This window comes from Phaenicophaeus curvirostris, chromosome Z (assembly GCF_032191515.1).
Source record: "Phaenicophaeus curvirostris isolate KB17595 chromosome Z, BPBGC_Pcur_1.0, whole genome shotgun sequence".
In the NCBI taxonomy this organism is placed as follows: domain Eukaryota; kingdom Metazoa; phylum Chordata; class Aves; order Cuculiformes; family Cuculidae; genus Phaenicophaeus; species Phaenicophaeus curvirostris.
In genome coordinates this window covers 39,112,098-39,124,342 of record NC_091431.1, presented here as the reverse complement: position 1 = coordinate 39,124,342, position 12,245 = coordinate 39,112,098, and the positions used below count along the sequence as shown (strand labels likewise).

General features: G+C 43.9%; 1 protein-coding gene across 1 annotated transcript in view; it reads right to left on the bottom strand.

Moving 5' to 3' along the window:
* Positions 1-12,245, bottom strand: part of OSTF1 (osteoclast stimulating factor 1) — a 28,527-nt gene that overhangs the window by 11,311 nt on the left and 4,971 nt on the right. Inside the window, exons 2-4 of the mRNA XM_069881211.1 lie at positions 7,317-7,363; positions 6,656-6,706; positions 6,510-6,573 (exon numbers count right to left, since the gene is read on the bottom strand). Coding sequence (XP_069737312.1) covers positions 6,510-6,573; positions 6,656-6,706; positions 7,317-7,363 — 162 coding nt within the window. The remainder of the gene's footprint in view (positions 1-6,509; positions 6,574-6,655; positions 6,707-7,316; positions 7,364-12,245) is intronic.

Genomic DNA, 12,245 nt, shown 5'->3' with positions numbered 1-12,245 from the left:
TACAACCTAGAAGGAGCAGCCTCTTTAAATGTTTGCACTATAGTTTATTATAGAAGGCAGGGAGAATGTGAAAGAATGCTCTTAAGACCAAACAGTCACTACTGCCTGCAATACAGGCAAATATAAAATACGTCAATTGGTTGAATGGAGAGATCTTGAGGGATATCAAGAAGAAAAGAAATGTTTATGGCCTCTGGAAGAAGGGACAGGCCTCTTGGGTGGACTACAGGAGGGAAGTGAGATTGTGTAGGGAAAAAATCAGAAGGGCTAAGGCTCAGCTAGAAATTGGATTGGCCAAGTCAGTGAAAGATAACAAAAAATCTTTCTACAAATATATAAATAATAAAAGGCGGACTAGGGAGACCATACAGTCCCTATTGGACACAGAAGGGACAACAGTAACAGGGGATGAGGAAAAGGCTGAGGTACTTAATGCCTTCTTTGCCTCAGTCTTTAGTCGTAAGGAGGGTCGTTCCGTCTGTGTACAAACCCAGGAGCTAGAGGAGCATAATGAGGCTCCCGTGATCCAAGAGGAGGTGGTCAGAGCCTTGCTAGCCCGACTGGACAGTCACAAGTCTATGGGGCCGGACGGGATTCACCCTAGGGTACTGAAGGAGCTGGCAGATGTGCTGGCCAAACCCCTTTCCATCATCTTCCAACAGTCCTGGAAGACTGGGGAAGTCCCACTGGACTGGAGGCTGGCTGATGTTGTGCCCATCTACAAAAAGGGCCGCAGGGAGGACCCAGGAAACTACAGACCTGTCAGTCTGACCTCAGTGCCAGGGAAAGTCATGGAACAGGTGATCTTGAGTGCTATCATGAAGCACATGCAAGAGAACCGGGTGATCAGGCCCAGTCAACACGGGTTCACAAAAGGCAGGTCTTGCCAGACTAACCTGATCGCCTTCTATGACAAAGTGACCCGGCTACTGGATGAGGGAAAGGCTGTGGATGTGGTCTTCCTGGACTTCAGCAAAGCCTTTGACACAGTTTCTCACAGCGTTCTGCTTGAGAAACTGTCAGCCTCTGGCCTGGACAGGCGCACACTCTCCTGGGTGGAAAACTGGTTGGATGGCCGGGCCCAGAGAGTGGTGGTAAATGGTGTGAAATCCAGCTGGAGGCCAGTGACAAGTGGGGTTCCCCAGGGCTCAGTGCTGGGTCCAGCCCTGTTCAATGTCTTCATCAATGATCTTGATGAAGGCATCGAGTGCACCCTGAGCAAGTTTGCGGACGACACTAAGCTGGGTGGAAGTGTCGATCTGCTGGAGGGTCGGGAGGCTCTGCAAAGGGATCTGAACAGGCTGGACCGCTGGGCAGAGTCCAACGGCATGAGGTTTAACAAGGCCAAATGCCGGGTCCTGCACTTGGGGCACAACAACCCTATGCAGTGCTACAGACTGGGAGAAGTCTGTCTAGAAAGCTGCCTGGAGGAGAGGGACCTGGGGGTGTTGGTTGACAGCCGACTGAATATGAGCCAGCAGTGTGCCCAGGTGGCCAAGAAGGCCAATGGCATCTTGGCTTGTATCAGAAACGGCGTGACCAGCAGGTCCAGGGAGGTTATCCTCCCTCTGTACTCGGCACTGGTGAGACCGCTCCTCGAATACTGTGTTCAGTTCTGGGCCCCTCACCACAAGAAGGATGTTGAGGCTCTGGAGAGAGTCCAGAGAAGAGCAACAAAGCTGGTGAAAGGGCTGGAGAACAGGCCTTATGAGGAGCGGCTGAGAGAGCTGGGGTTGTTTAGCCTGGAGAAGAGGAGGCTGAGGGGTGACCTCATTGCTCTCTACAACTACCTGAAAGGACGTTGTAGAGAGGAGGGTGCTGGCCTCTTCTCCCAAGTGACAGGGGACAGGACAAGAGGGAATGGCTTCAAGCTCCGCCAGGGGAGGTTTAGGCTAGACGTTAGGAAAAAATTCTTTACAGAAAGGGTCATTGGGCACTGGAACAGGCTGCCCAGGGAGGTGGTTGAGTCACCTTCCCTGGAGGCGTTTAAGGCACGGGTGGACGAGGTGCTGAGGGACATGGTTTAGTGTTTGGTAGGAACGGTTGGACTCGGTGATCCGGTGGGTCTCTTCCAACCTGGTTATTCTGTGATTCTGTGATTCTGTGATAAGATACACACCAAAGTAAGAAAAGATCTGTGTAGGCCAAAGGAGTATCTAGCGTTTTATTTCTGGGAACTGACAGAATCACAGAATCACAGAATAACCAGGTTGGAAGAGACCCACCGGATCACCGAGTCCAACCGTTCCTACCAAACACTAAACCATGTCCCTCAGCACCTCGTCCACCCGTGCCTTAAACGCCTCCAGGGAAGGTGACTCAACCACCTCCCTGGGCAGCCTGTTCCAGTGCCCAATGACCCTTTCTGTAAAGAATTTTTTCCTAACGTCTAGCCTAAACCTCCCCTGGCGGAGCTTGAAGCCATTCCCTCTTGTCCTGTCCCCTGTCACTTGGGAGAAGAGGCCAGCACCCTCCTCTCTACAACGTCCTTTCAGGTAGTTGTAGAGAGCAATGAGGTCACCCCTCAGCCTCCTCTTCTCCAGGCTAAACAACCCCAGCTCTCTCAGCCGCTCCTCATAAGGCCTGTTCTCCAGCCCTTTCACCAGCTTTGTTGCTCTTCTCTGGACTCTCTCCAGAGCCTCAACATCCTTCTTGTGGTGAGGGGCCCAGAACTGAACACAGTATTCGAGGAGCGGTCTCACCAGTGCCGAGTACAGAGGGAGGATAACCTCCCTGGACCTGCTGGTCACGCCGTTTCTGATACAAGCCAAGATGCCATTGGCCTTCTTGGCCACCTGGGCACACTGCTGGCTCATATTCAGTCGGCTGTCAACCAACACCCCCAGGTCCCTCTCCTCCAGGCAGCTTTCTAGACAGACTTCTCCCAGTCTGTAGCACTGCATAGGGTTGTTGTGCCCCAAGTGCAGGACCCGGCATTTGGCCTTGTTAAACCTCATGCCGTTGGACTCTGCCCAGCGGTCCAGCCTGTTCAGATCCCTTTGCAGAGCCTCCCGACCCTCCAGCAGATCGACACTTCCACCCAGCTTAGTGTCGTCCGCAAACTTGCTCAGGGTGCACTCGATGCCTTCATCAAGATCATTGATGAAGACATTGAACAGGGCTGGACCCAGCACTGAGCCCTGGGGAACCCCACTTGTCACTGGCCTCCAGCTGGATTTCACACCATTTACCACCACTCTCTGGGCCCGGCCATCCAACCAGTTTTCCACCCAGGAGAGTGTGCGCCTGTCCAGGCCAGAGGCTGACAGTTTCTCAAGCAGAACGCTGTGAGAAACTGTGTCAAAGGCTTCGCTGAAGTCCAGGAAGACCACATCCACAGCCTTTCCCTCATCCAGTAGCCGGGTCACTTTGTCATAGAAGGCGATCAGGTTAGTATGCTTGTAATGACAACATTTCACATGCTTGTACCACTAGCTGTAAGTAAAATAAAACACAAATGCTAGATTTTGATAACTCAGTTCAAAAAAATTTTACAAACATTGAACAGACTTCTAAAGCACAAGTGGGAGAAGTCAATCCCAGTGCAGACAGCCATTACAAAAGCAGAACACGCTAGTCATATTAGGCAGCCCTTGAAAGTGTTAACGCTAATAATGCTGTCTCAAAAGCCCGAAAACCCCTTTGTCTTCAGAAAATTCTCATCTGAAGTTCAGTAATAAATGCTTTTAATAACGATAACACCGATTCTATCACATCAGCTTAGGCATTCATAGTCATTTCAAGTGCCTTCCTTCACGACCACCAGATGGCGAACAACAACCCACAAGCGACTCTACTGTTTCAGGTCTCTCTCCACCTTTTTGCAAAAAAAGGTTGTAGAAAAGCACAAGAGATCAACTGTTCAATGGTTAAGACTGAATCTAGGAAATTATAATGGCAGTAACCAGCGGAAACAAGCCTCTGGGGACTTTACACAGTGGGTTTAGATCAGAAGGGCACTCTTTGTTCCTAGGGTCTGCAGAAGCTTCTGTTCAGCTTACATATGAAATCCTTGCAGGCACTACGATCCCCTACCCTCAATCCAATGTGGAATTTAAACTGTTGCTCAGCCAATTTCTCAGTAAAGCACTCCGCAAGTAACTTTTCTGAATTATGTTACTGGGAACACAGTAAGAGACGGTGGCTAAGTCACCTCCCTGGGCAGCTTGTTCCAGTGCCCAATGACCCTTTCTGTGAAAATTTTTTTCTGATATCCAGCCTGAACCTCCCCTGGTGGACCTTGAGGACATTCCCCCTTGTCCTCTCCCCTGACACTTGAGAGAAGAGGCCACCTCCCTCCTTTCTACAACCTCCTTTCAGGCAGTTGTAGAGAGTAATAAGGTCTTCCCTCAGCCTCCTCTTCTCAAGGCTAAACAACCCCAGATTCCTCAGACACACCTTGTAAGACTAGCTCTCCACCCTCTTCACCAGCTTTGTTGCTCTTCTCTGGACAAGCTCCAGAGCCACAACATCCTTCTTGTGGCGAGGGGCCCAGAACTGAACACACTATTTGAGGTGCGGCCTCACCAGTGCCGAGTAGAGAGGCAGAATAACCTCCCTGGACATGCTGGGCATGCCGTTTCTGATACAAGCCAAGATGCCATTGGCCTTCTTGGCCACCTGGGCACACTGCTGGCTCATGTTCAGTCGGCTGTTGATTAACACCCCCAGGTCCTTCTCCTCCAGGCAGATTTCTAGCCACTCTTCCCTTAGTCTGTAGCACTGCATAGGGTTGTTGTGCTCCAGGTGCAGGACTCTGCACTTGACCTTTTTGAACCTCACGCCATTGGTCTCAGCCCATCGAGCCAGCCTGTTCAGATCCCTTTGCAGAGCCTCCCTACTCTCCAGCAGATCAACACTTCCACCCAGCTTAGTGTTGTCTGCAAACTTGCTAAGGGTGCACTCAATGCCTTCATCCAGGTCATTGATAAAGACGTCGAACAGGGCTGGACCCAGCACTGAGCCCTGGGGAACCCCACTTGTCACTGGCCTCCAGCTGGAGTTAACTCCATTTACCACCACTCTCTGGGCCCAGCCATCCAACCAGTTTTCCACCCAGCAGAGTGTGCGCCTGTCCAGACCAGAGGCTGACAGTTTCTCAAGCAGAATGCTGTGAGAAGCTATGTCAAAGGCTTTACTGAAGTCCAAGAAGACCACATCCACAGCCTTTCCCTCATCCAGTAAGCGGGTCACCTTGCCATAGAAGGCAATCAGGTTAGTTTGGCAAGACCTGCCCTTTGTGAACCCGTGTTGACTGGGCCTGATCACCTGGTTCTCTTGCATGTGTTGTATGATAGCACTCAAGATCACCTGTTCTATGACTTTCCCTGGTACTGAGGTTAGACTGACAAGCCTGTAGTTTCCTGCATCTTCCCTCTGATCTTTCTTGTTAATGGGTATAAGATCAGCCAGCCTCCAGTCAAGCGTAACTTCCCTAATCAGCCAGGACCGCTGGAAGATGATGGAAAGTGGTTTGGCAAGCACATCCGCCAGCTCCCTCAATACTCTTGGGTATTAATAAGCTTCTATTCATGTATTTCCACTAACTACAAGTCAGGTCAGGGAATCATAGCCTTGCTACCGTAACATATCCTAGTGAAGAAGGAACATGAAGCAATCCGTTACTAACAGATCAGCAGTTTTGACACAATCCTTCATGTGTCACTCACGCTGCCTACATTTCCTGGCAGGACTTGGAGGAATTATGCTGTGTGGTCTGTACTCATGAATTTTCAAAGTGAATTTAGTTGAATGTGAAAAGTCAATTTCTAGTCAATCTGAACACGTATGGAATAATTAATATGGTGCAATCCCCAAGAAAACAATGTTTCTACGGCAGAATATACTCATTAAAATGCAACAAATGGCAAACAAAACAGTCCTATTTGTTAAGCGGGGCAGGGGGAAATCAAAGGAATTCTACAGAACTACTCACAATCTGTTCTAGCTTCCTGTCCACATGCAGGTTTATTTAACTATTCCAGTACTTTTTAACTATCTCTGTAAGAAGCCATCCCATGCTGTGTCAGACTTTTTGATCTCACAGCTACAGAAGACTGTGGCTGTCCATCCCTAGGTTTGCTTAAAAACACTAAGTACAGATAGAAGGAATGTACCCAAATTACTGCTAATGAGAAAATCTTAAAAACTGCAGTATGTTCATAAGAATACAAGCCTATCAGCTTCATGTACTGTCTGTGAAACCATCCTTTAGATCCAAGCGTTCTCCCCATCAAAACTGAGAATATGGCTGTTACCTGCACAAGCAGAAATATGAACACTTGGAAAACTCAAGCTATCTCTACATTATAAAAACATAAGACAGCCTATCTGCTCCTGACGTACATTGGTGATTAATACTGCAGATGTATTCTCAAATACTCTGACAGAAGTCTGTTACACGCCAATACTGTGGTCAGTTTTTCATAACACACTTATCAGTTATTTTCATTTAGTGATTTCCTGTGATTGTGAATAATCCTACCAAAAGAAAATATTCTAGACATTACCATAGTTGCTTGGTATCAGTCCAGTTCTCCCTTTGCAAGTTCCTTTCCACCAATTTGTATCACTCTGCAGAGAAAAGGGAAAATATTTAGAAGTGATATACTGCATCTCAGAAATACTCAGTCTGTACAGGATGTCTTAGACTCACCATGTCTGAGATGTAAATTATATCTCCTTCTTCAAAGTACAGCTCATCTGGCTTTAAAAAAAATTAGAAAAGGCTGAGTAAACAGAAAACTGAATGTGCATATTTCAGTTGAACAAATACCTGCACATTTAGCGCTTCTTCCAAAAGAACAATATCTCAAACTTTCTAGCTACTAAGTAACAGTCTGACAATCTCCCATTCTGTGGTCTGACTTGCCTACAGCTACCTTTTCAAATCTATGACCTTCCTCACAACTAAAGAAAATGACCTTGGCCTTTCCAACAGAGCACTGTGCAACAAAAGCAGTGAAATACATCTCGTGTTTGTTAACTTCATCTCCTTTTCAGTTGGTCCCAGTTCATCAAATCTTTTAGTTCTTGATTATCTTTATTACCTTTGGAAGAAAGCTAAATAAAAAAATCCCTTAGATTGTGGATAATTGATAACAGAGGAAAAAACAAGCTGCTTTTAAAAAGAGATGGACTTGAAAAAACAGAGTCTTGATTTTAGTTATGCTAAGAACAATATCCATCAACAGGCTTTTTCATTGAAACGTTGTACAGTAAGCCTAATAGGCCAATTCTAGCAGAACTGAAGAAAAGTTATTATAAACAAGATTAAAATTAAGCTTCTCAAAATCGTATGATCTAGATGTACTTACCGTTCTGGGCTCAAACGTATATAGGGCCCTGAACACTTTAACCTGCCCTAAAAAAAAAGAGAAAAAAGAAACAGCGTAAGTATCATGTCTTCTAAACCCAGCACACACCTACAGCTGTCAAATCCAAATAAATTTCCTTCTTTAACCCTTAAAGCTGCTTGCTGAACGAATCTGTGCCATGCCTCTGTCAACAAAAATAATTATGAAAAGGCTCAATCCAGCAACATTGGTTCTGAAGGAAACGGGCCAAATGATCAGCTAAATGCAAGCTGCCCCTTATGCAGACTTTATGTGGTCTTTGTAGCTCACCATGCGAGTGTTGCCACTGCTTTTTAAGGCAAAATGTAGTTTCAGTTATATACACCCCACACACTCATGCACATTTATATACTTTAGTTAAGGGAAGAATAAAAAATAAAACAACAACCAATGTCTGCCACATTTTCATACTCACTTGTACCCATTACTAATCAGGAAAATAATGTAGTAGTACCGAAATCGGTGCATTTAAGAAACTTGACAAATGGTCACGAAATCCTATTTATGGAATGTACAACTGTCATGGTGTTCTGTTCAGTTGCTTAAAATAAGCTATAGTGTTTACAATACCATTAAGTGAGCAACGCTTTTTTAATAGGGCAATTCTGAAGAGACTGTCAGCAGCATCCAAGCCAAGGAAAAGATAACTTTAATGCAGAGCGGTATAAATTTCATTGCATAAACTGCAAAAGAAGCATCCCTATAAGCATTTTTAAAAAATTCAGTAAAGGCGCATTTCAAGAGCACCAAGCAGAAAGTATAAGATGAGTACAGGAAAAGAAACATGTACCTTTTATATAATTCTATTAGCTGAACTGCTGAAGTCTGCTGAACTCCAAATGGAGAAATGAATTATGCAGACTGCCATTTTGCATACACCCCAGTCTTGGATTTGCTCTTAAAAGATGTTTTCAAATACCTCTGCATATTCCCTAACAAGAGCTATGCAACAGCACAGGTTTATGAAGTGGTATTTACCAAGGTGTAACTACCAAGCAAACATGTCAGTAGTCCCATCTCAGTTTATTGGGGGGCTAATCGTACGTAAAAGCGTAACTTTAAAATTAATTCCTGTAAACTTTCTAGGTTGCCAAATACACATAGACACTATATATATGATTTTTCTTCCAACTCAGAACTATATCCCATTCTCCTCCCGGATTGTATTTTTTAATAACACCACAGAATATTAATTTGGCTTTACTGGTTCTCTCTCTTTCACACAGCAGCTGCTTCCTAGACAGAAGAGGTGCAACGCTTCTCAGGCTTTTGCCTCAGAAACTAAATACCTGCACCATCAGCAACAGCCAAAAAGAACAAAACTTCTGTTCTGTTCATTTTTCTGTTCATTTTGATAGGAATGGTTGGACTCAATGATCCGGTGGGTCTCTTCCAACCTGGTTATTCTATGATTCTATGATTCTATGATTACCCATACAGAAATTATGAACAAGGACAGTAGACAGCAGGGTGTCCTAGATCTAAAAAGCTTCAGAATGACATGTGGGAGTTGCAGGTGGGGAAAAGTAGAACAATAAAAAAAGTAAATATAAAAGTACAAGAGATGACAAAACAGGATGGGTGATAGAGTACCGCCCCTTCCTCTTGGTTTTCTTACATAGGTGATAGAAAAATGCAAGATAAAAGTGCACACTGATGACTTTGGTGCCTTTAACCATCGCCTTCCAGTTTTTAAGGTTTTATGCAAGTAAAAGCAAGAAATGAACAGCAAAAGGGAAGAATAAGAAATATCAAAAGGGGAAATTAGAAAATGGCAGATGACAAGGAAAAAAAAGAAACACGGATCTGTGTATGTTGTATGTGCTTCCTGTAGTAATGTACTGCAAGTGTGTCAACAGGTGGGAGAGGAAAACAACAATGGAAATATTGACAGTGATAAAAGTATCACTGACATGTTGTTTAAACAAAAGACAATTCATGGTTGGGTTTTTTTGTGGTTTTTTTTTTAAATTTTATATAACTCAAGCAGAGAGTTACTTCCCCAAACGTCAAGATGTGGTGTCATGCACAGTACAACACATTCTAAAACCTTTTCCTGAAACACAAGGTACAGGTTTGCATCTATGTAACTGCAGATCAGGTTACTATTAATTTTACAGCATCCTATGTGGGAGTTAAACACAACTCATTACTGGCACCAATTTTTAAAATATTTATTGATAAACAGATATTAAGCCTGGTTATGTTTCTATACTTAAAAGCTAAGAATAACAGAGCTTTAGCACTTGGCATGGCAATTATTTGTGTCAAATTTAAATGCCACACATCAGTCCAGAAGATTTAAGTCAAAAAATGTAAGGACACAGAGGGTACTCAAATATTAAACTTCGAGCCCTGCTCTGCAAATATCCACAAACCGTATTTTACTAGGCACGGGAGTACCTGTCATCACCTAAAGTACTTTTATCTAGCAATGCCCACCTCTAAGCATGCAGACAGACTTGGAGTTTGCATTGGCAGATGTCCTCTGCAATAAGCAAAAAGTTAGAAAGCCCATGAGGGCCTCCTGTGCTCTACCTTCCTACTATTTCTCCACTAGGAACCACGCTGTAAGATTCATGTAGGATTGAAAACTCATCGATTAACACTGATTTGAACTTAGCAAAGTTGACTGAATGCAGCTCCCCACCATGTACTTCTAGAGGACAAAATAACTCGCAACACAGAAGACACATGTACCTTTTTAAGGTTTACAGGCACCAGGCAAACATAAACGACTATTCTCAAAATGACTTTATTCTCATCATGACTAACAAGGGGAGTATCCCTTTTAAAACAAAAGGCAATGGAGGCACAGTGCTGTGACATATCCCAAAATAAATTTTCTTAGCATAGGGACTATATAAATGGTTCTTTTCAATCACCTACTTGAGCCATAAGGCTGTGTTTTCCTTTCTCATGGAACCGGCATTATACATCTGCAAAACAACTATCTGACAAATAACAAAAGAAATAACTTATTATATAGGCTACACAGATGCAAATATTCTTAGCAAGAAACTCCTCAAGACACACTTTGCCAAACTCTCCCGTAGCAACACAACATGGTAAAGGAGTCAAAGTAATGATACTCTTTAACCAGCAACGTTAAAAAAACCCCACTGGGCTGATCTCACACCTTTTAAATTATTTTGAATAACTTCTGTAAACTTCTGCTTTTATGAGGAAAGGTAACAGGCAACTGAGATTCCTAATCTGATCCTGTCCCAGAGAAGTACATAAAAGTTAAAAACTGAGTTGCTAAACAGTAAAAACAGCTTAAAAATCAGCTTCTGATATGTACTGAACTGAAACAAGATTGCTGCTGTGCTTTGTAACACAAATAAAAAAGACCATTTTCTCAAAAGGCTAGAAGCTTTTTGTTTCCTCCTAGTAATTTTGAGGTTTATTTTTAATTAACTGCAGTATCATTAAGAGAAGATTGTTTCCAAAGAAGGGCTAAGTGCTCGCAACAAGGAGTTACTGTTTCTCTTACAACAATGCCTTCTTTTCCACTTCCTTTCTGCTCTTTTACCCCTGCTTCTCTATACTACCAGACACTAGCATCAAAACCCTCTCTTTTGCTCAATTTACCACCAAAAAAGGACTCACCCCTCAATGGCACTACTTATTTCGATATTTGCGTCAGGCTGAATTTGGAGCACCAAAGGGGAGGGAACGCTATATAATCAACCGTTAATTTACATTACTTCTGCAACCAAAGAAAAGGTTCACAGGAACTACCAAGGCTTGGCCCCAAAGGATTGATACGAGTCTTCTCTTATAATTTCGCACCCTCTTTCACCTGCCATAGACAGGGACAATCAAATCTCATTGATACAAACAAGGTTCTATGAATCAGATACTGACCCTGATGCAGCACCTTTCTGTTACCTATATTTAGAGTGAGCAGCTCTAGACTACCATAAAAATCAGAATAATTAACTAACTTTATCTAAACAGGCTCACCAAATGTCACAAAGCCCTATCAGTGCCTGTAACACAGGCAGGGATAATTTCTGTGCTGTAGAAAATCAGAACCGGTCATGGTCATTTACAGATAAATTAGAAAACATCAAGACTACCAAGGGCGCTACAGGGGTCCAAGCTAGTCCTGGGCTATGATTAGTCCTCTTTCCTCCCATAAGGCTGCACAAATGCAGTTCAGAATCAGGTCTACCTAGCACCAAATTCATTAAAAACAACCAATTTGAAGCCCCACTTATGGACCAAAAGAAGATAATATGCATAATACTTGGAATGTGAGGAAGAGAAAGGACAGTCTGCACGGTCCAGGGCTATACTGGTTTTAGACTCTCCTCCCAGAACATGTGTAACCAAGAATACAAATTTTGATACATGCTCAGATTAATTTTTCCAAAGGAAGCGAGAGGCATTTCCTGCCTGACCTCAGAGAAAGTGTGGTGGCCTAAGAACCTGCAAAGGAACTGCATAACCCGGCAAGTCACAATCTTTTGTTCAAGCGACAATATCAAAGATAAGATGCATATCAGAACAATTTGTGATGTGTTTGCTGTTTGCTTTAGTAAGAGATCTTCACGTCACGATCTGCACACCTCTTAGAAGACGTGATTTTATTAGGAGGGCATTATGGAAAGACTGAATCGTTTGCTTCTGGCATCTCAGGAACTGGAAAATAAGGTGTTTTACACCCAGACCTTCAAGCAGGAATAGAAGTAGTGCAAGTATGTTTTACAAGAGTGCAGTTTGTATTTTGGCACTTTGTGAACAGAATCTTGCACAGAGGGAGACGCAACAGAGCACAACACAGCATTTAAGGATTGCCACAACTGAGAGAGGAAGAAGTGGAGTCCACACTGTTTAGAGAACCATCTTCCCGCCTCTAAGTAGTGCTTGTTAGAAAGGGGA